Source organism: Vigna unguiculata, chromosome 6, assembly GCF_037176805.1.
Source record: "Vigna unguiculata cultivar grain cowpea cultivar isolate G323 ecotype 2 chromosome 6, ASM3717680v1, whole genome shotgun sequence".
Taxonomy (NCBI): domain Eukaryota; kingdom Viridiplantae; phylum Streptophyta; class Magnoliopsida; order Fabales; family Fabaceae; genus Vigna; species Vigna unguiculata.
The window spans coordinates 42,888,535-42,913,065 of record NC_140797.1 but is presented as its reverse complement, the minus strand read 5'-3'; the positions used below and the strand labels follow the sequence as shown (position 1 = coordinate 42,913,065).

At 30.4% G+C, this 24,531-nt stretch overlaps 2 protein-coding genes across 2 annotated transcripts; one reads left to right on the top strand and one right to left on the bottom strand.

Moving 5' to 3' along the window:
• Positions 1–2,634: 2,634 nt before the first annotated feature.
• On the bottom strand, positions 2,635–5,525 carry FRS10 (FAR1-related sequence 10). Its single transcript, XM_028077848.2, has 4 exons — positions 5,373–5,525; positions 4,051–5,104; positions 3,521–3,964; positions 2,635–3,444 (listed from the first exon to the last, which is right to left on the bottom strand). Exons 2-4 carry the CDS (start codon positions 5,068–5,070, stop codon positions 2,836–2,838), a joined length of 2,073 nt encoding a protein of 690 aa, XP_027933649.1. The 5' UTR covers positions 5,071–5,104; positions 5,373–5,525; the 3' UTR covers positions 2,635–2,835.
• A 6,785-nt stretch (positions 5,526–12,310) lies between these two features.
• MAP70-5 (microtubule-associated proteins 70-5) lies at positions 12,311–22,631 on the top strand. The gene is made up of 11 exons (XM_028075587.2): positions 12,311–12,520; positions 19,529–19,614; positions 19,930–19,995; positions 20,075–20,245; positions 20,343–20,513; positions 20,598–20,753; positions 20,853–20,999; positions 21,285–21,356; positions 21,437–22,009; positions 22,089–22,237; positions 22,336–22,631. Exons 1-11 carry the CDS (start codon positions 12,421–12,423, stop codon positions 22,352–22,354), a joined length of 1,710 nt encoding a protein of 569 aa, XP_027931388.1. The 5' UTR covers positions 12,311–12,420; the 3' UTR covers positions 22,355–22,631.
• Positions 22,632–24,531: the final 1,900 nt, after the last annotated feature.

The following is a 24,531-nucleotide window of genomic DNA, read 5'->3' as shown; positions in this document are numbered from 1 at the left end:
TGTTCCTCTCGTCTTGTCTCTCTTCATCTATTTCTCCTTAATCTACAATTCTCGTTTATTTTAATTCAAACTATCTGAATAATGAGCACTTCATCCATACAACTAAATATTGCATGTGAGGATTCAATATCTCTCAACTTATAGAAAAAGAGAATGATATATACATTCCAAGAATTTTCCACAAAGAATACCAATGATTTAATGAAGAATTTCTTTTATGTGAAGGAAATACAGGGAAGGGCAATAATGTAGAAAAAAAAAAACACAAGAATCAATGTGGAAATTTATATTAAAATTGATCAGCGATTATAATATACCTCAATGGTGGAAATTAAAAGAAAGACAAAGTTCAGGTCAATAGGAGAAATTGTGATTTTTTTTAACTAGAATGAATGACATTTATTTTTGGCATAGTATTGTGAGCAATGCTATTTTTTCTCTAAAGTTTTCGCAAATTTTTCTTCATATTTTTTTATTATTACTCTAAATGTTGAGAGAAGTTTAAGTGAAAATAGTTACTCTAAAATTATATGGCAGCTAACCCTAGTTTTGGATCATAATTGCAAATGAAAATATGTTATATATATATATATATATATATATATATATATATATAAAGTATGTATTGTGATTGTTAAAATTGAAAATGATATTGCCAAAAAAAATGGAAATGTCTAGATGCTACGACCATGTTGCAGTAATTTTTAATAATTTGTTTTATTTCTTAAAATGTAAAAGGCACTTTTTTTTATATATGTAGTTAAATAATCAGCCAAATTTTAAAATGATATCAAATTAAAATTTTATCTTGGGAATTTGCAGCAGTTAATCCAATCCAATTATTTGTTGTTAGATTCTGCAATTTTCTCTCAATGTAGTAAATACGTAATAGTAATATGTAATTTTCTTTCCTATTGTGCAGTTTGTCGAAACAGCCGTTTCGGCCAGAATAGACATGTTATTTGTCGTTTATTAGTTTTTTATATCACTATTGTTGTCCATTCATTTTCGGTCAACAACGTTTCTATTTGGGGAAGATTATCTAAGTTTCTGTAGCCATTTTAATCTACAAATGTTTTCATTTCAAAGCTTTAATTGATTATAGTTTATATAATCCTTTTCTTCAATTTAATAATTTTTTTTCTTTCAGTCTTATCATAATTATATTATTCTTAAATTGATTGTTTTTTCAATCTACCCTCTATTACTCATAAAAAAAAATCAGATCTATTTATCAATTTCTATTTTTTAAATTATTTTTTTAACAAACTTAGTAAAATAGGAAAAGAAACTATAGAGACTAAAACAGTTTTTTTTTTTTTTTAAAAGAGAGTCATAATAAAAATAATCATATATTACGAGACTAAATATTTAAAGTAATAATTTTAAAAAATGTTAAATTATTTAATTTAAGTTTTCAAGATTAGATTTAGTTTTTTAAAAATAATGTTTATTTTTTTTATAACTACAATTTAGTGAAATTTTAGATATTTTTCCATAAGAAATATTTTATATTTCCCGCACTTCAAGTCTTCAGAAGGATTAGGGATATTTAGTAATTTGGTGACAAAAGATAATTAACAATATGATAACCATTAAATTTTAGGAGACTAAGTTGGTTGCTAATATTTTTAAACGATGTGGTAACACATACAAACAACTTTGGAAGATTAAATTGAGATTTTTTTTCTTCTGAAAAAGAGTGAAATCCCTTTTAGAAAAATGATTTGCTATATTAATATAATATTCTAAAACATCCTTAGAATTTTTAATAAAATTCTTAAAATACTGAAACGCATAATAAATTGCAAACAATAATTTTCTATCAGTACAATTAACATTTGAAAAAATCATGGCCAAGAAAGTGAACAGTGTTATTGTTGATCAACATTTGTATTGTGACCAAACATCATGGACAGGGTCACTATACTCACCCTCTAGCAGGGAGGGACCCTCTTTTGAACATGAGGAGTTGATGGATCGAACGAATCACGTCAAAATATTATGCCAAAACATTTAACTGTTCACTCTTAAAAGGAGAAATCTAGAAAGGTCAGGGACACTTGCATGATGAGGGTAGGGTGAAGCCATGCAACTTAAGAACACAAAACCATTTATATTTATTGCCACATGTTCCAACAAATGAAATTATAGCATGGATCAGTACAGTAACGATCTTTTAACAAAATAACAACTCTGTTAAAAACTTTGTCTGAGAAAAAGGACATTTGATTGTAAAAAGACAAATGCACAACTCGCAGCCCTATCTTCATTCATCAATCACTCAAGTGGGTCCAAATATTCATCTGTTAAAGCAGAATAAATTTTCTCTCATTAAAAGCTGATTCTTTGTTATTCAAGATCCCATATTTAAAATGATTGACAAAGATGATGTTGTTAAGGGATATGGCGTCTCAAGCAGACAACTGTTCTCAGCATTTTCTTCTAATTTTGTAAATTCTACTATTAACAGTTGTAACAGTGACATTGCTGCATCACCATTTATCTTAAAGGATTTTTAATCACTACAGCAATAAGATTCTCTTTTCGATTTCAAATTCGAAAATAGTAAGTGTGCTTTTAGCAATTTCGCTTGGCATAATGAATTTTCTTTGTTGCATGATTACTTGTACAAGAGAAAACAAAGTTGTAGGCACTAATAGTAATGCAACAAATAATATCTGCAGAATGTACATGTAGCATAGCTGAAAGTGATTTTGACATTTTCATTTCATCACTTCCTGTGCATGCATTCTTTACTTAGTCACTTCTTTTCATTGTATTGTGATGTACATTGGTTGCAAACTTGCAAGTATATACAACTAAACATCCAAACTAATTGGTTGGTGAAACTGACATGTTCATGCAGACTCCATCAGCCTCAGGGAGATTTCTAACCTCGTTAAGAATCCTATTAAGTTCTTTTGTCAGTTCTTTACGCACATAGTCAGATCGCTCCTTTGTAATTGATGATTCTTGAAATAAAGTTTCAGCCAGGGACTGATATTCTTGAAACCATTCCCCTCCAACACCTTGATTGTTATCATCATCAACAAGTAATGAGCATTCCCGCCTCCATCTACCTAAAAAGTACTTATCAGGTAACTGAAAGTAGTTCTTTATTACAAATACACGAAGAGCATGCCTGCATAGTATCCCTGAGGATTCAAATTCCTTGCAAGAACAATGTATCTGATCATCTTCAACCAACCATATTACAAGCCGTTCTCCGTTCATCCTTTTGAAATGCCGCACAATATATGATCCATTGGCCATTTCGGATGCAGCATATTGCATAGCTAGCAACAGCTCTTGCTGCAAGGCATTAAAAGCGAAAGGAGTGAGAATACTCCGCGCATGCTCTTCAATCGGTATGCAAGTTTTCAGCTGAATATATTGAGTCTCCTTAAATGCTTGATGTTGAAAACTTGCAGAAATTCCAACCTGCAAGCATAAGAATGACAAGTGAGCATCTAGGCTAGTGCAAGCATACAAGACAAGATACTTCTCGCAAACATACCTGCTCAAAAAAGCTACGCAAACACGTATGAGCAGAGAAAATCCCTTTCAAAAATGCATCTATAGACTTTGAGTAAGTTATTGTCGCCATTCGAGCCAGAAAGTAACCTCTTACATAGGCTTCAGCCCAGGATGCCCGAACAGTATATAGTAAATCAGCATGTTTATCTGAACCAAGTCCAAACACAGAAATCATCTGGCTCCACTGATGTTCAAATTCCTCTGTATTCTCAATGTGAAATAAGGCATCGAACTCAGATTTAAATTCTGCATACCGAGAACCCAGAGTAGGAGAAAACCAACAGGGTACCTTGTGTAGAATATTCCATTGAGGGACAACATGTTTAGTTCCTGGAAATTCACTTATAATCGCATCTCTAAGTCCCGGGTCTAGATCAGTTAGAATAGTTTGTGGACACCTTCCTCTCATGAATCTGACAAAAGTCTGTATTGAGGAATAATCATCATAAGAGGAGTTTTACAAAAGAACAAGTAAAATGTTATCTTATACAGAGGATGCTAGTAGTAAACCTGTAATGCCCATGAGAAGGATTGAGGTGTTTCATCCTGCAACAAAACACAACCATAAAAAATAGTTCTACCATAGCTATCGATACCAAACCATACTCCAAAAAGCAATCCATAAGTGACCGATCTATAAGATGTGTCAAAATAAACCACATCTCCAAACATAGCATTTGCATTAACTGAGTCGCCATATGACCAAGCTACAGTTTCAACCTTATCATTCCCATCCACAGTAAAATCATACATAAACTCATCATCTGCTTCTTTCATAACTTTGCACGCCTCAAGAAGTTCCAAAACATCATTTTCTCTTTTCTCACTGAGCAATGCCTCATTCTCTAGAACAACCTTTTTGCGGTTTTGAACAAAGTTCCTCACATCCCTTTCCAAGAAAGGCAGCTGCCCCCCCTGAATCCCCTTTTCCTGCTCCAGCATTTTCACTATCCGATGAATTGGAAACCCTGCCTTGGAGAGCAAGAGTATACGCTCTTGATCAGCCTCATGAATTTTACGATACGCGGGCAAAAGACGCACTTGATCATCTTCCAAAAGTTCATGATTGTGCACATTACTAAACTGCACAACAAACCACTGGGAAACCCCTTCTACAACCTCCTTGGACAGATACATCTTTGCATCACATCCACACCTCACTGATTTCCTATCTCTATGGTGTTCTCCATTAGGCTTCTTCTTCACCGGAGCAAAGCCGGACCGGTAGCAAACGAAGTCACGCTTGTAAATCCCCAACTGCGGGCTAATTCTAGACCTTTCCTTCCTAATAGAGAACCCATTCTTCCTAGCAAAGTTGCCATAATACTCAAAAGCATCATCATCACTCTTAAAAACCATTCCAACATAGGGAGTAATCATAGCCCCGGACGATGCTTTCTCTTCCTTCACCAATTCAGGTGCCGTAGAACCCTCTTCAGAATCACCCTCATATGTAATATAACACTTCCAATCTCCACAAGGACATTGTTGCCTTCGAACACATAGGTTTTTAGAAGGTATTGACGTCATTTGAATGGACTATTGAAATTAGTCAGGTTCAAACCTTGAAGAGACCCAGAAACATGTAGTGTTAAAAAACAAACCAAAAACCTTAACATGCGCAGAAAAATGAAGAAAATCGAAGAATGGGCAAGGTAAATAATTAAAAAACGATTTAATTTCTTATACCGAAAAACTCCCAAAACAGATATTGAAATTGGCAACATTAACAGTTTTAGGCTGAAAGAAAGAGTAGGAGTTCCCAAGGGAAATGAAAAACTTGGTTGAACACAAAGACACAGCTTTTAAGAAATTTAATGAAAGTGACATACCACAGAGTGAGGAGTGCAATGAGCTTAAACCCTTGTTCTCCGGTTCATCGTGTTCGCAACATCTGTTACTGTTTTTGACAATGCCGTGAATTCCACCAAAAAGAAATTCAATTCAATTCGGGATTTCAATTTGGGCTAGTTTGTTTATTGGGCCTCCACAATAATAAGGATTTTAAGGCCTCGGCCCACATAGCATTTTGAGGTGATACAACAAAATTGAAGTACTAATGTTGATTTTGTTAAAAGGAAAAAAGAAAAAGCACTAACATTATTCTGACCTTTAATCAAAATTGAAATTTCATCTCTTTACATGCTACATTATATTGACGATTAGAAGTAGCAAGAATTATTGAGATTACATATATGTTTCAATTAAAAACAAAACACTTATTAACTAGTATCTATGTTGTATCTAAGTCTTGTTCAGTGCTAAATTGTTTGTTTGGGAGTTAAGACAATGGTTTGATATATACTGCTGACAAGTTTTTAATTCAGAACTTGCTCAAAAGGGAGGAAAAAGTGTTGCTCTTTTGGGATAATGTGATAGATTTCTCAAGGATGCAAAACAGATCAAGTTCCTTTTTGGATAAGTTGATGAATAAGATGCAACTTTCTCTGGTTCTCATTCTGGTGGTGCCTATGGGTTGTAATGTCCTTATGTGTGCATCTTTTAGAACATTGATGATACCCTTGCCATTGTTCTTATGGACCCAAAAAGATGTTATGGCATAAAGTTTTATATGTAAAGTAATTTAACTTGAGATAAAAAGTCAGATTACTGTTTTTTCTTTTTGTTTTTCAGGTTTCAAAATTACTAGGGATTCGTTATACGAGTGATGCCACCGATTGTAAAGATCGAAGAAACAACATTCTCTATGCATGTTTTCTCAGTCAGTTCAAATGCATTTATTGGTTAAAACATCTATTCAGAGTTTTAATTATACCAGAGTTTAGTCCAAAGTAAGGTATCTGACTCACTCGGAGAAAGATAAAACAGAAAGTGAACTATATAATAAATACAGCTTTCTAAAAAAAGTTAATGAATTTATGAAACAGGACCATTTGTAATTACATTAAAGTGTAAAAAACCAGTTGTTGTTTGTTGGTACATTGTATTCTCATGTGTTAAATGTGGGGTTGAAAACAATTTGGCCAGAGCATAACGTAATCTGCATTTATTGCTGTTTTAGCCTGGTAGTGTTTTTGTGACTCTGTTAGGGATGGAGCAAACAGTATATATGAAAAGCATGTGGGTGCTTGGCCTCTCTCACCCAATTCAGTCGGGACAAACCCAGGCAACCATCAATTCAGTCACTAAAGGGAAGGAGAATAAAGGTAAGTGACAAACATCATTAATTTCCTACACATACTTGTTACCAACCACACAACAATTCACATATTTTCATTTATTCACTTCAGAATTTCGGGAAGTTGATCCTAACGTAGACATGTTCCTGGTTTTGACACACATAATTTCCAGAAGTCTACTCTTGTTGTTGCGACAAATTTAAGTACATTGGATAAACACAATACTCATTTCAGTAGCTATTCGATGACAAAGATTATGACATATTATATATATCATCGAACACAGATTTTATAGTTGAAAGTTTCTGAGTCCATCTAAACTATGCCTGAAACTGGTACAGTCTTCATTCACTAAGAAGTGTTTGAGCCTCATGAATATGTTCTGTCCTTCCTGCTACATAATCCAATATTCCTTCACCCACCTTTTCACCATGATCTTCAGTGGAGAGTTTTGAAATGCCTCCGAAGGCTATTATTGCTACCAAGAAGAAAGTAGTGGAAGCAAACAAAGGCCAAAAGTATGCGAGAATGGTCAGAAAGTGTGGAGCAGCATAGAACAGCAAAGAGAATGATAATAAAACGACTATTGTTATGGTTATCTGATATCTATATGGTTTAAGCTTTTCTGATATATCCATACCAGAGAAAGAGAGAGAAAAAATTGGAAGAAAAAGAGATTGGTGGAGAGGGATAGTGTGTTGTGTTGTGTTGTGGTAATGTATCCTATAAGAAGCTTAGTGTTGGCAAGCATTATATATCTGAAGAGATTCTAGTTTGGAAAGAATGGTCTCAATGATTTTCAAAGTTTGCTTGACCCTTTTGCCATTTCTTTTCTAAATCACACATTTGTTTCCTAAACTCTCCTTCATTAATAAGTGGACTTAAATAGATAGAGTAAAAATTCACATTCCATCTTGAATGTTATATTTGGTTTCTATCCAACTATTATGGTTAAGTTGACACACACTTTTAAAAATGGTCTGAATTTGATTTTTCACAGCACATACATATCGAAGAAATAGAAAAAAAAAATACTATGACTAAGTCTCAAATTGAAGATTAGTTCTGTAAAATCCCACTGAAAACCAATAAGATCCGTTTTTATAAAATTTATCTTGTGTAACTTTTCTTTTATAGCTTAATTTGATGAGTGGAAGAACTATGTTTTGCCACCACGTAATAGATAAATGACAGGAGAAGCATAAGTTTGAAATGAGAGAAGGTAGAGGGTATTATTTTAATTACAATGATATTATGATGGGTTATGTTTTTCATATTTTAACAACTAAATATTTATAACTTGAAATACATGTAGTTTTGAAATATAAAAAAAATGAAAAAATAAAAGATAAAAATCATTTAAAAAATAACACTTTAAGAAAAAATTGTCAAAAAATACAATAGCTAAAAAATCCTTTTCTTTATTCTAACATCAAATCCATTTACATCAGAGTGATGAATCTAATGGACGGTCAGGGGCGGGGGAAGGGATAAGCTTTTCAATAATTGTTCTGAAGACTAATTTGAGAAGGGCATATTAGTCTATGGCACTTTGACACGAAGTTATATTTATTTGACAACGCATGTGTAAAAGAATTATAAAAAAGGTAAACTTTTTATTTGTAAAAATTTGTAAAGAAAAAAAAAATGAAATGTAATAAAAGATAATGTCTGTGAATTTTTTTTCCTATATCATTACTCCTAAAATAAGGTGAGAAATGCTTTTGGTATTGATTCTTTTGTTAAATTCCTGATTGGTCGGTTTGTGGGGTCCTTTTTGGAAGTGGATGCTTTTAATTGGGATGAAGATTAGCCCTTCAGGAACGAAAACCATATCTTCTTATTGATGTATATCAAAGAACAATATATTATAATAATAATAATAATAATCCATGAACGATTGAGAATCATTGAAGTTATGTTTTTGTCTTTCCTTTAGAATTAAATATTTCTATAGATAATATTTATGTAATTACGATTTTTGAGAATGCAATAATATATCTTGAAAGAAACGTATCTTTCAAATTTGCAAGAAAATGAAACTATATTTGTATAGTTTAGTTTGATTGAGAAGATACGCATCTGAATTTGTGAGTTTAAGGTAAGGGGTAACTTCAACCTCGTAGAGGAGATGAAAATTGTGACTTAGTTTGAGGTAGGACGTAATCTTCAACCTTATGAATCAGACAACGACAAGAGGTAAAAGTCAATTAACAATAAATCGTAAGTGGTTTTTTTTTTTTTTTTTTTCCTTCAGACAATGAGCACAGATATCAGAATTGTGTTGTGTGGGTCAGTGGGTGTTTGAAATTTTGTTAATGTTGTTTTGTTAGAAAGAACCCTAAGCCCACCAAAGATTAATTTGCTTTGGTTCCACGCAATCTCTCAGTCCATTCATCAAACTTGGATTTAATATCGTTATCCGTTGCATCATGCAGAAGTGGACATTCAAGGATGCTTCAGAAAGTGAAAATGGGCTGAAATCAGCAAAAGCCCAATTCTTAATGAATTTTTCCACTTTTCAATGGAGTGTCCGGATTTAATAAAAAAAAAAAATATTATAACAACTAAAATTTGATAATTTTCTTTTACATCTTTTAAATAATTTTTCATTTTTTTTATATTTCAAACCCATTTAAAATATACAAACTCAGATATGATAAGAGAAAATTGTTAAAATTTAATTGTTATATATATTTTTGGTCTCTCAATTTTCACTGAAAATTGGAATTAGTCTATCTTCGAAACTTTGACTAAATTTAGTCTCTAAATTTCAATATTGTGTAAATTTATTCCTTTTAACCAAATTTTGTTAAATTTATTTGATGTTTCAAATGCGTTTCATGATAGTTTCTTAGTTAATATTGAAGCAAACATGTATCAAACAATGTAAATATCTCAAATGTTATCATAAAATGCGTTTGAAACATTAAATAAACTTAACAAAATTTGCTTGAAGAGACTAAATTCACGTAGTTCTGAAGTTGAGAGACTAAATTGGGCAAAAGTTTCTAGGGAGGACTAATTCCAATTTTCACTGAAAGTTGAAGGATAAAAACATATATATAATCCAAAATAAATTAAACAATAGTGAAATTTATATAAAAGATTATATATTATTTCTAATTCAAAATTTACAAAAGTAATTTTTAGTGGATTTTTCACTTTCTAATATATAATAACACTTCATTTAAATTCTGATAATTTCAGACAATAAGTTTTTCGATTTTCCTGCTTTTTGCTCAAAATTTTATACTCAACATATTCATACTAGGATCTTCTATCTATCATAACTCATTTCACTTATTTATTTGTTTCTATTCATTAAAGAAAAACATTTTAAACTGAAAAAAAAACCTCTCTTAATTAACCTGGAAATATTTAACATCGCATAAGACAATACATGTAATTTCTCTCATTTTACTAAACCATATACTAATTCTATTTGAGCTACTATTATGAACCTCTCATTGTTAACTTTGTTTAGAAGAATATGTAATGTTTTGTGTTAATTTACCCCTTTAATTTTCATTCAAAGAAATTAATGTAGCATCTGAATAACACTTGATGATAAAATAAAAACGTCCCTTTCTACAACTACCATATATATATATATATATATATATACTTTTCCAATTCACATGATAATAAATAAATAAAGGTAAAAGTTGAATAGATGTTGTATAGCGACCACTTTATAATTAGCCAGAATTGGACATACATTCTAAAGTTTATAATAATTCTTAAAACTGTTCCAGTCATTAAAGTACACCATCCTGTTATCTGTTCAAACATTTTTAAAATAAAAATATATATAAATGATTACAATTAGGCCTTAAAAAGAATTTTTTTGCTATAGCTATTTTTCCATCTCTATAAACCTTGTGGTTAAATAAGAGACATTAATATTCATATTGCAAACCTACCAATTGAAACCAACAAAAAACATATGCCTTTAAGTGAACCACAACAACTATAGGAACACACTTCCTTCACACATTATCCCACCCTTTATAGCAACACACGTATTCAACCCTCTTAATCTTCCATTTTTTTTTTTCATTGGCCTTTCACTGTGTCGCCTTTGGTTGTTGGTGAAGTCCTATAATTGTTGTCTCCACCCAAAAAAAAAGGGAAAAAAACATATATATTTGGCTTTCACATGGTGTGCAGGAACCGTAATTTTTTTATTTTTTTTTTACTTTACTTAATTATTATACTTTTAAGCTAAGATGAGAGCTTCTCTGAATATTAATCCAAATTCATTGTATTCTTGGAAGCCACTTTAATTAGTTGGTCGCTTTCAGAATTTGAGTTCTCTTCTCACTCATACTCATTTCTTTTGTTAATGAAATCGCAGTCTTTTCCGAACGACTTTCATTTCACCAAGTAAAACAAAAGTGATCTCAGAACGGTTTTAGCGCTGAAGCAATACAATAGTCTAAAGTGATATCCTTCCATTCACACAGGTATTAGAGAACACGACAACTTAAGCAAACACACTCACTCTCACAACAGAACATTCATATCATACGGTTTTTTTTTTCTTTTCTTAATGTACACCTGAGATACAGTCCGTTTTAGAGTATTGAATTTGCACCCAATTACTTCCGTACTCCACAATAAAAGGTGGGGTTTCGTATTCGGTACTTCGACATAAATTCCACCTCCATATAAAATATTCATATTATTTATAAAAAATAAATTTTTATATCGTGTTCACTGTTTTTTATTTTTTTATTTTATTGGTATTATTTGAGACGGAAGCAAAATTTGTCTTGGAAACCAGGTTAAGAATTCAAATATGACTCTAAGTCGCAAGTTGGTTATAAATAAAAAAATTGAACACTATATAAGAATAAAAACACATAAATCTATTTTGTTAAGGTTTTGAGTTAAGAATGATGTCAATTCCTTATATAATTGAACTCAGGTCTTATTAGTGTTTATTAGTGTTGTATATTTCCGGTGATACTTCCTCTATAAACCTAACAAACCAGATATGATTGAACCTCAATGTTACTGATCAGTGTTGAATATTGGTTATTGATTGCTGACGATAACGTCTTCCATTTGCACTGGTCCACAACTCTTTGATGCTGGCTGTAGTGTACCCTTTCCAACCTTGGTTTTATACTTTATATCAAGTACATACTCTAAATTTTCGCACGCTTCATCTTTTTGACGTATAATTCTGCACTGAGAAGTAAAAGTTTGTCAAGTGTATAATATTTGTATACGTACTCTGAAACTTTTCATAGGGTCACTTCTCGTAAACCTCTCTACAGTAAATTCGTCAACTTTTATATATAACAGTTATTTTAATAATAATTGTATTAATTTTAGTTTCGATGATGAAGTTATAATATTTGAACGTGGAGTTATACTTAATGTTCTACCATATATAAAACAGAAAGAAGGTAACCGTTGCTGTCAAGCTAGAATTAAGGAGAAGCTAAAGTAGACGCAGGCTTATGCATTTCATTTGTCAAGTTTAGTTTGCTTCAGTGCAGGGTAAGCTCATTCCTGGCTTTGCGCTCAATTGATTTCTTATACGAATAATAGAGTTTATTTATTATTATATGGCACCCTTTTAAAATGATGTTTTGTTGTTGAGCATATATATAGGTAAGAAAAGCAAAGTACAGAAAGAGAAAAGAAGTATAAATAGTTGTGAGGAAGGGTGATTTTTTGTTGGAGGGTATAGTTGTGAGGATTTGGGCGCAGCAGAAAGAGGAGAATGGTGTCGAGCGAAGATGTATACAGTGGGGAAGAACTTCCTCTTCTCCAACCAGATCCTGTGAGGTTACAGATTGATCGTTTCAAAAACCAGCTCACAGGTTCATATCACTTTATCTTTATCTGCTTCACCATTATTCCTTTTAACTTGGTTTTTCATAGTCTTATCATCTTCCTGTATGCCAAAAACCAGTGGGAATCACTGTTAAGTGTGTCTTTCAACTAGACCAGACCTGATTTGGATAATTCTCATCATCTCTACTTACAACAAAAGAGACAAAACCAAGTGTTTTTTTTTTTATACTAATTAAAGAACATGCTAAGCTAAAGCTTTTAACAGTTCTTTATTAATTAGATCACTGTGTATAAACTTTTAATGCACTTGGCTAATTTTCACCTAAAACAATAAATTTACAGGTTATGTTATAATCACTTTGCACCTCAATTTTGAATAAGTTAGGTAGAATAATTTCTCAATATGTTTGTACGGATTTTATTTTTAGGATATAGTATATTAATCTTTCATAAGACACTGTTTTGCTTCAGACATATATAGGTTAAATCATTCCATAGGTCCTCAATTTTTGTAGCGAAATCTCAAGTAGGTCCTTCCATTTTTATTTGACTCAATTGAGTCTCTATTTTTAAAAATTCGTTACAATTGGTTCCTTTTCGTTAGTTGACCAGTAACGGTGCTAATTATGTGGCACGTGTCAGCACGTGGTTTTTTTGTATTTTTTTATTTTTTTTTTAATTTTTTATAATTTTTTAAAAAAATAAATAAAACTGCCACGTGTCAACCTGACATTGTGCCACGTGGCAGAGACAGTGTGATGTGACAGTGCCAGTGCCAGTGCCACATGTCAATATTGGATGTGAAAAGTCTCAGTGTAGTCCCTGTATTTATTATTTTGTCTCAATTTGGTCCCAATTTTTTTAAAACTGAATCAATTTTATCCCTATATTAGATTTAATTTTTATATAAATTTACAATGGTATTTTTATTATAATTGATATTTTTAACAAAATTAAATTTATTTAAATGTATATTTTGCACTAATATTTATTTAAATTTTATTTTAAATATTTATATATCTATAATTTATAGATAAATGTTAGAGTTGCTTTAAAAATAAAAACTTTATAAATTCAAATATAAAATTAAAAAAAAAAATTATAACAATTCTAACATTTGTCTATAAATTATGGATATATAAATATTTGAAACAATATTTAAATAAAGTTCAATGCAAAATATATATTTAAATAAACTTAATTTTGTTAAAAATATCAATTATAATAAAAATATCATTGTAAATTTATATAAAAATTAAATCTGATATAGGGATAAAATTGATTCAGTTTTAAAAAAATTGGGACCAAATTGAGACAAAATAATAAATACAGGGACTATATTGAGACTTTTCACATTCAATATTGACACGTGGCACTGCCACTGCCACATCACACTGTCTCTGCCACGTGGCACAATGTCAGATTGACACGTGGCAATTTTAATTTTTTTTAAATTATAAAAAAAATTAAAAATTAAAAAAAATTAAAAAAAGTCAAAAAAACCACGTGCTGACACGTGGCACATAATTAACATCATTACTGGTCAACTAACGGAAAGGAACCAATTGCATTGAATTTTTAAAAATAGAAACTCAATTGAATCAAATAAAAATGGGAAGACCTACTTGAGATTTCGCTACAAAAATGGGGACTTATGAAATGATTTAACTATATATATATAGATGACAAAACTTTAAGAATTGGACTAAAATACCTAATTGTATACAGTTGATTGATACGTGTTCTACAGTTAGATCACATCAGTGTATTTTATTCTGTGTGAGAAATTTTATCTACTTTTTCATCTACTTTAAACATTCATGAAAAATATACCCACATACTTATATGGATAAACTTGAATTTCAAAATTGATTTTATTTATGAATAAATTTGATTGAATTGTTTTCCAGATAACTCAAGCATGTATCTCTATCACATAGATAAAATATTTTAAAAAAGCATAGGTGTTTTTTAATTATTGAAAATATATATCAATAACCCAAGTCTATTCTCATTAACCAAGGTATAGTTTCGGTTTTACAACGAACCGAAGTCTATTCTCATGAGTTAAAGTATAAGTTTTAATTTTTTGACGAATGGAAGTCTATATATCTGTCACTTAGGTAAACTATTTTAAAAGAATAATAATATTTTTAAAATTATTGAGAATGTATAAGCAACAATTGTTTAATAATCAAAATCTATTCTCATAAATTAGGATATAGACTTCGATTTTCCAATGAACTGAAACCTATACCTCAAACACTCGAGTAAAATATTTTAAAAAAAACAATGTCATTTTTTAAATTATTGGAAACATATAGACCACGGTTGCTCAATAACCAAAGCTTATTCTCATGAGTCAAGGTATATCTTTCGGTTTCACAGTGACCCAAAACCTATACTTGTGTACTCAAGTAAAATATTTTAATGAAACAATAACAATTTTTAAATTGTTAAGAAATATGAGCTAGCTCAATAACCGATACATATTCTCATAAATCAATATATAGGCTTCAGTTTTATAGAGAACTGAAACCTACATTTTTTCAATAATTTTAAAAGTGACACCATATTTTAAAGACTTCATTTTTCTTAAATCTGATGTATAACAATAAGACTCTTAATACACAATAGTTTTGGACTTATAATTAATAAAAGTTGACTTTTCTTATATATTATTATTATTAATATAGTATTAAGTTGGAATTTTTTTCCTCTATATATGAATAATATTTTACTGAGAGTAGAAGTAATAAAATGTAACTTTTACGTCAATAGTAGAGATGGCAAATAAATCCGTCTCCGTGGGTATTGCTCGAACTCGTCCCCGTTTTGACGGAGAATCTCCGCATTGACTGGGTATGGGTATGGGTATGGAGAATCTCCGACTTTTTCAGTTGGGTATGGGGATGAGTATGGGGATGTACATATACCCGCCATAATACCCGTCCCCGCCATATCTCCATTCTCGTTTAAATTATTAAAATATTCACAATTAATCAAGTAACCCATGTATATATATATATATATATATATATATATATATATATATTTTTTTTTCTTTTTTCTATTTTTTTTTCTTTTAATTATTTCATTTGTCATGAAACTCATTCTCATCTCCAATATATTTTTTATCTTATCATAACATTTATGTAATTATGTTAAAATGATGTATGTTAATTAAAAAAAAATATGCCTCACATTTGAATATTTATATTATTTTTTAATATTTTTATTTATTATAAATTTTCCTTTCACATGAGAATGTTTATACTCTCAATTTAAGGTAATATAAAAAAAATTATTTACTTATTATTATTATTAATTTTTATTTAATTTGAAGAACTCTTTTGTTTCATTAAAATAATTTTCGTTATTTTTCAACCATTAAGTATATATGTTGATATTTGAAAAGTTTTCTTAATTCTCTAAGATATTTTTCGTTTTATCATACCTTAGTTATACATTTGATTTGATTTTTTTCGATAGTCTCTCAAATTATTTTTAAAACACACATTTGTTAGTTTTTTAATATTTTTATTTATTATTTTTATTTTCATCATGTAGAATAATATTTTGATATATTCTATCTAATTATTTTTTATTTTATAACTCATTATTAATCATAATGTAATTTTTTCACTTTAAATTCTATTTGAAATGATTAAAATTATATATATATATATATAATGATATTTAGGAATAGTATATGATAATTCACTACAAGAAAAACATGAAATGGTGACTGATTTAGTCAGTAACCCATATCAGTCACTATTTTTTATCATTGGTGGTAATAATTGATTTATTGTCTGAATCAATGACTAAATTAGTGACCGATTCAATGATCGAATCGGTACTTGATTTAGTGACCAATTTAATTACTAATTTATTTGTAATTTAATGACAATTTTTTTGGTCACTAATGATATTTCTATTTAATTTTAACCACTTCAAACATAATTTAATAATTAGTTCTCTAAGGTATTTTTCATTTTATCATACCTTAATTATACATTTGATTTCCTTTGTGCGATTTCTTTCGATAGTCTCTCAAATTATTTCTAAAACACACATTTGTTAGTTTTTTAATATTTTTATTTATTGTTTATTTTTATTATGTAGAATAATATTTCGATATATTCTATCTAATTATTTGTTATTTTATAACTTACTATTAATCATACTGTAATTTTTTTCACTTTAATTGTATAAATAACTTTTATTTACTACAATATAAAAATTTAATGTAATTGCTATGAATATTTTTTTGTCACTATCCAACATATATTGAAGTTCAAAAGATACAAAATCTATGTCAACATTTTATTATTATGTTTATTATTTGTTCTTTGTGTCATTTTGATCAAGTGATGTATTATAACTTTTATTAGTGTATAAAAAAGAGATTCATTATAATTTAAAAAATTGAAGTAAACAAACATTTAAAATATATTTTAATTTGAATATTTGTTTTCCTTTTATTATTATGTTTATTATTTGTTTTTTGTGTCATTTTGATCAAGTGATATATTATAACTTTTATTAGTGTATAAAAAAGAGATTCATTAGAATTTAAAAAATTGAAGTAAACATACATTTAAAATATATTTTAATTTGAATATTTGTTTTCCTTTTATATTTTTTTGAAATATTTTTTAATTTTATCAACTAAGTTCATCAATGTTGTAGTTTGCAAATTTAATAAATGTTTTGGTTCACATGAAATTTTATTTGGTATTCTAATATAAAATGTAAACAATTATAATTTATTTTAAGGTATTTGGCATCGAAGAAAATCCTCCTAATATTGAATATTTCATAATTGAAGTAGTTAGAACACGGGTACGGGTATGAGTACGAGATTATACCCGTTATCCAGTGGAGATGGGAATGGGAAAAAAGTTTGATACCCGTTTGAATTTGGATATGAAGATGTGGATGAATTTTTTATATGGAAATAGGTATGGGATAGCGAAACCCATCTCCGCTCTGCCCCGTTACCATCCCTAGTCAAGAGAGTTAAAACTAAATTTAGAACCAAAACACAACATATGCAGGACATTAAAGACGAAGGGTACGAAGGGTATGTTTTTGGAAATAAGTTGGCAAGAGGTTGAATGCATGTTGAGACAACCAAACTTTATTACTTTTTGTGAGTTCAACTTTTACACACACGTTCTATTAAAATTAGTGATAATTAATATATTATTAAAATATGATAAAAAAATAACACACAACAACATCAACAATAAAATTAACAGAGAATCTAAATTTCAGAAAGGCCGACTTTTTCTTTCTCGATGCTTAAACAAAACACAAACTTAAAATTAAACTATTGAAAATGCATTTTATATCTTCAAAACTAAGGACACACGTTAAGTTTTAGTGCAAGTTTTATTGTTCATTTTTGCATTATTTTCACTGTTTTCTTATTTTCAAACTTTCTTATCAAGATGATGACAAATGCTACTTCATTATTACTTCATTATTATTTTCTTCTGTTCATAATTTCGAAAGAATAAAACAGTCAAAATAGCCACTAGTAAAAAAAAAAATACAAATTAACAGAATAAAATAAATTTTAGACCATAATCTAGTAATAAATGAGATTAGTTCATCTTAAAAATCATACTAACGGTATTTTACAATTAAATAATAATAAAAAATACCGTTAAACTCTATAATTAAACATAAAAAACATCATCTCCCATGTCTTCAAATGATTCAACACGTTTTTTGTAATCTCAAAATAATTGATATTTTAGAATTTCAAGGTGTGATACCATAATAAAGGAGATAAGTGAAAAACAGTAACATAATTTATCACCACTCTTAAATAAGGTTTTTTGTTCAAATATTCATTAAATATTTCTAAAATTCATATGCATAACCTTAAGCACTTAAAATATAGAAAATAAAGAATGTTATCAAACCAAATTTCTTAGTAACACTTTGTCCTAATAGAAATTAGCTACGGAATTTTTCTCACAAACCGCAACTTCTGTGACAAATCAATTCTTACAAGTGACTTGAGACTTGTTCTAAAAGCTTTCTCTCTTAACTTTTTTGACACTGCTCTTATTTACTTGAACCCACCTCTTCTTGATCTAAATGGAGACATAATTAACTCAATTTGAAATTTAATTATATCTCTACGAAATATTTAAAAAATTATAAACAAAAAATGTACTTTACATATCTCTACAGTTTTTACAACATTAGGTAAAGGCAAAAAAATTATGATATTTTGCTTTCTAATAAGTTGGGAAAATTTCTTCTTTGAAACTCTATCTTTTTTATTCTCTTAGTTATGAACATGTGGTTAAATACTTAATTCATCATAGTATTAATTTCTTGAAATAGGAGTCTTAAAAAATTACCAATAAAAAAAATCTAGTAAACTAATAAGGGAACAATGAAAAGTATGTTTATTTAGTTACATGTCAAAAATAATTTAAGTAATTTTTCACTTAAATTGGTATTTTTTTTTATATTGAGAAAAAACTTTCTTTTTCTTTTAAAATAGATTGATCTCCGTTAGAAAACTAAATAAAGATTATTTATAGTATATAAAAGAATAGAGATTAATGAATACAGGTGGGGTTTTATAAAATAAAAGGATACTTTTATGTCAAAGAAAAGATAATTGATAGCTTATATATTGTTAAGTATTTTTCAATAATGTCAAAGAAATTAAGCACACTAGTTAACAAAATTAATATTTTTTTTACAGTAAATCAATGCATTTGGAAAATACAAAAGAAGTACATTAATACCAATCAATCTAAAAGAGAAAAAATTTGAGATTGGGAAGCCACAAGTCCAAAATTTACATTTTCGCTGCCACTGTTAGATTCCGTTACCGTTGGAACTATTTTACAAGTTTAATATTGATAGAAGTTATGTAACTTAAGTTTCATTGTCTGCTAATTATAATGTCTCATGAAAACGAAGGATAAATGATTATAATTCATTTATTTTTTGATCTACTTTATTTAAATCTGTGTTTCATCTATAAAATTATGCAGAAAAGACCAAGGAACTAGCAACTTGTCAAAGTGAAATCAAGGCCTTGAGGGCAACTGAAGCTAAAAAGGACAAGGCCATAGAAGAGGTATATCTTTTTAATTTAATCCAACTTACAATGTAAATGACCAACACCAATTTGTTAATTTTATCATAATTATTTTAAAATCATAGCTAGCATGATTTCTGATTAGTTGACTGTGTCAAAATCTTTAGAAATACTGATATAGAGTTCAATTTTTTACGCTGTTAATTGATTAATTCAGATAATTGTTTTAGAAGAAGTCATTCTCACTCTTCATAGAACTGATTCAGTTGCTCTACACATTTATTTGTTCATAACGAGATATACAAATTTCTGGGTCACTAAACAATTGCTGTAATTAACATTCCTTAATTGCAGCTGAGAACTGAAATGGGTAAGCTGGAAGAGAGACTTGAACTTACTCAGGATCATCTCAAACACAAGGTACTGATATCACTTGAAACTTGGAACCGTGTCAAACAGTGGTAAATTCTAAAGATGCATATGCCTCAATTTTATGCAGAAGCTAGAAATCAAGAAACTGACAGAGGAAAAGAAGGATGCATTGGCAGCACAATATGCTGCAGAAGCCACTCTTAGAAGGTTACACGCAGATCAAAAGGAAGATGATTTTGTTCCTCTTGAAAGTGTCATTACTCCTCTTGAGGCTGAGATTAAGATGTATAGGAATGAGGTAGTAATAAATTAATAATGCAATTTCCACCAAAGATGCTCCTACAAGGAGTGGATTTGCATAATAATGAAAATTCTAACATTCGTTTTGCGTTCAGATTGCAGCTCTCCAAGAAGATAAGAAAGCGTTGGAACGGCTCACAAAGTCCAAAGAGGCAGCATTGCTTGAAGCGGAGAAGATTTTAAGAACTGCACTGGAGAGAGTTTTAATAGTTGAGGAAGTTCAGAATGAAAATTTTGACTTGAAGAGACAGATTGAGATCTGCCAGGCATACATTTTATGATTCAATTATAACACGTAGTTTCTGTAGTAAGTGTAAGTATTTGGCTAAATTACAAACTTCCATGAGCAGGAGGAGAACAAAATCTTAGAGAAAACGCATCGCCAAAAGATTTTGGAAGTTGAAAAACTTAGCCAAACCATCCATGAACTTGAGGAGGTCATCTTATCCAGTGGAGTCAATGCTAATGCTGTTCGTGATTATCAGAGACAAATTTCTGAGTTGCAGGTAGACAACTCTTATGGCTGATGCCATTTTGAACACGATGACTTTCTTCATTGTGGTTGATTGATCCTTATAGTGACATAATTTAACACAATTTTTCAGGAGGAGAAGAGGACACTGGAGAGGGAACTAGCAAGGGTAAGAGTTTCAGCCAATAGAGTTGCAACAGTTGTGGCAAATGAGTGGAAGGACGAGAATGACAAGGTCATGCCTGTCAAGCAATGGTTGGAAGAGAGAAGGATAATGCAGGTATATTTTCCCATAAGAATCTTCTTTGGAGCTCATATGGTTCTGCTTGTTCAATCCATAAATACTACTACTTCTTTCAGTGACAGTTTTTCCTTCAGTAAAACCAAGATTACGATGAATAAGAAAATAATTAGAAAGGTCTGAATTTCAATCAAGAAAAAGAAAATTTCAACTCCTAACTGTACCTTAAAATGTTGAAGAAAGCAACTCAAATAGGATTTTTATGTAAGTTCTGGTCTTTCAAGTAAAAGAGTTTTACAATGAAGAATGTCCATGCACATGCAGGCAGAGATGCAACGCTTGAAAGAAAAGCTAGCTATATCAGAAAGAACAGCGAAGGCGGAGTCACAATTGAAGGTAACTTTTTCCTTTTATGTAGGCGTGTAGATAGAGTTTTCAGTGATAACTAATGTTGTCTGGTAATTTTTTTTTTTCAGGATAAGCTGAAGCTGAGGTTGAAAACACTAGAAGAAGGCCTAAAGCATTTCTCAAATAGTTCAAATTCTGGATCTACAAAAGCAGAAAAGTCTAACATCTTAAGCTTCCTAACGACCAATGGTGGACTGAGAAACAGATCCACATCACAACCAAGGGCATCTACTGCTGGAAGCTCTTTGTTCCCAAAGACAAATGTAAAAAGCAACATCGACAGTGGAAACCTATTACCGGGCAGCATTCTAAGAAAGAAATATGGTGCTGCAGAAAACATGTTGAAAAAAGGAATATGGGCATCAAGAAATAAAGTTGTTGATAGTGATGAAAAAGAAAATAAGATGCAGGTGAATGCAGGCATAAATTCAAATAAACGCAGTGATGAACGAGAAGCAGCACAAATTAAAACCACAGTTGAAGATGATGAAGACTCTAAGAGCAATAACTGTAATGAATTAGGCACCAATGACGTGGTCTCAGGTTTTCTATATGATAAGCTTCAAAAAGAGGTCATCAATTTGAGGAAGTTTTGTGAAATTAAAGAGAGTAGTTTGCAAACCAAAGAAGAAGAAATAAAGGTACTAGTAATAGCCATGCCCACAACCCAACCCCTTATTATTTTAGAACTGAAGATGAGAAATATGCTTTTATTTTCAGATGCTCACAAAGAAAGTGGATGCACTGACAAAAGCTATGGAAATAGAGTGGAAGAAAACGAAAAGGGAAGCAGCTGCTAGAGACAAGGAAGCTGCTTCAATAAAATCAGATGATAACAGGAAAATCAGACGCTCAAACTCCTCCAGAAGGTTCTGTAACTTTTTCCTTTTGAATGATCAAAACCTGTATCTGTTCTTTGTCAAATATATTGATACTATCCCTTAACATTTTTATAAAAATACTGCAGGATGATGAAAGATCTATGAAGAGTCTTTACTTAGGGCAACTGGAGGCAATTTATTAATGAATGGCATCTTTGTGATTTTTCTTTATAAATAAAAAAACAAAAATTTAGTGAGGTAGTATGTTGAAATAAAGTTCCACTGGGGAAGGCTGACTCTGTACATACTACATACACTAAATTTAAATGGCATCCTATGTGCTGTTGTCGTGAGTATTGCATACATACTACGCACGTTTGTCAAATGTACCTTCTGAGAGATCAAAATCATGAACACGTGGAAAATAATTGAATTACATTTCTGCATTTTGTGTATCAGAAAACTTATTTACCGAAGATGGTCATAAAGCAATTATTCCTGAATCCAGAATGGTTTTGAGAATCTTTCAAAAATATATAAACACTTATGGTCCAACGAGTATGACAGTAAACACTTATAATTGAGCATTTAAGGATATATCTAAAAACCAGTAAGCAGAAGCAGATTATGTACTATCATATAATAAATGAATATTGTGAATAATTTCTACTAGTAGAATCACTTAAGCAACGGAAGTTGACAAATATCTTATTCTCATTGTTAATCCAAGAACATGAACAACCGTATTCAATACTCCTACATATTCTATGCATGAAAAACTCTTAATAAGAGAAAAAAAAAATGGATGTACGTTGCGAATCTTCTGTTTTTTCTTCCCCTGCTGCTATATTTAAAAAGTTGAGCAGGTAAACATCCTTAATTTACTGACCAAATACAACCTAGCTTTCAGAAAATTTGCAAAAACTACATATAAACTTCACTGCACAATCTTCCCGTTGTTTAGTAGTTATGCACCTCTTGAATGGTTGGCAAAGATGGAAACCATTTTTTGCACCCTCTCAACCCAGAACTTGGCCTGACACGAGCAACTCTGCGTTGGATTTGGAACTTCTTTGATCCACGTAAGAGCAATTCCAATTCTTCTGCAGTCACGACAATCTTCACACTCCTAGTCTTCAGCTTTCTGTTGTTTGTCGTCCAACAAGGTACCAAAGGCATATCAGATTGCAAGATGAATGGTGCAAGCTGGTAAACCTCCCCATGCTGCAGCTTCCTACGAACAACGATGTAACGCTTTTTAGAAGCAGATTTCATCCTTTCAACTGCCACTGGGGTATCAACCTCTGATTCTTTTCCTTCAATTTGAGGATTTCTGTTTTGGTTCTTTGGTTGAGAGTGGCAAGCCATAAAATTTCCCATTTTGCATATCAAATGAACAAGGACTCGCCATTATATGGAGAGAGCTGAGTCAATTTAAGTTGGATAAAATATTAACGTGCAAACCATCACTGGTCCCATTTCTTTTGTTCTAAGTATTGACTTCTTTTAAAATAAGAATTTACAGAAGAGTTATGTTGCATTCTGTCGAAAAGCCAAAATGGGGTGTGACTGGACAGGCACTCAGGTCCATGTAGAACTTGAAGTTGCAAGCACATATCTCCGAAACTATTCTCACAACAAAAGTCAAAAGCCCTTTACTCGTTAATTTGCCAACCTTTGTCCAGGCAATAAATTATTAATTATAATAATAATTATAGTACACTCAAACCATAAACTAAAAGTCAATCCCACATGATAAAACATTTGACAAAAAAAGGTCAACCAGCACGTTCGATGTAAAGGTCAACCTCAACCTTTTTTCCAGTTCTATATTGAGCTTTAGCAAGTGTACGTGGGAATACTAGCTACGGTAATTTGGATAAATATTCATACGTTTAGTTCTATATGTTAAAGAATTGATTTCGACCCAGTAATTTTAAGCAACTTTTGTGTTAGATAAAAAAGTTAAAATACACTTTACTAACTTGTGAGATAAAAACATCTAAACACAAATCAGATCACTTTAAAATTAATGTTACAAATATTGATCCAAACACACAAAAATTGGTATAGTTGAAAAGTGGAAAGAAGTACGACATTTGGTTCATAGCTCAGAACTAAGCCTTTTCATTGTTTTATGTACCATAATAAAAAAATTGCTAGGCTGTTTTCACTTTGTTGATCTCTACCATCTCCTAAATTTGCAGTCATCAATATGAAGATATAGATCCTGGCCCTCTAAACCTGCTTTCAGTTTAGAACAGAAGGTACCGGACTTTGTTTATGTAGAACAAAGTAGGAACATGCGCTGCATCAACCTTGCCAAAATAAGAAAGGCTTTA

What these genes read in the sequence shown, in the direction of transcription:
- FRS10 (XM_028077848.2), bottom strand. Translation starts at nt 5,070, where the DNA reads ATGACGTCAATACCTTCTAAAAACCTATGTGTTCGAAGGCAACAATGT. An exon ending in CCTTCTCATGGGCATTACAG is followed by an intron (nt 3,965 to 4,050) that starts GTTTACTACTAG and finishes TCCTCAATACAG; the next exon opens with ACTTTTGTCAGATTCATGAG. An exon ending in TGCGTAGCTTTTTTGAGCAG is followed by an intron (nt 3,445 to 3,520) that starts GTATGTTTGCGA and finishes TTATGCTTGCAG; the next exon opens with GTTGGAATTTCTGCAAGTTT.
- MAP70-5 (XM_028075587.2), top strand. Translation starts at nt 12,421, where the DNA reads ATGGTGTCGAGCGAAGATGTATACAGTGGGGAAGAACTTCCTCTTCTC. An exon ending in GACAGATTGAGATCTGCCAG is followed by an intron (nt 20,514 to 20,597) that starts GCATACATTTTA and finishes TTCCATGAGCAG; the next exon opens with GAGGAGAACAAAATCTTAGA. An exon ending in GACAAATTTCTGAGTTGCAG is followed by an intron (nt 20,754 to 20,852) that starts GTAGACAACTCT and finishes ACAATTTTTCAG; the next exon opens with GAGGAGAAGAGGACACTGGA.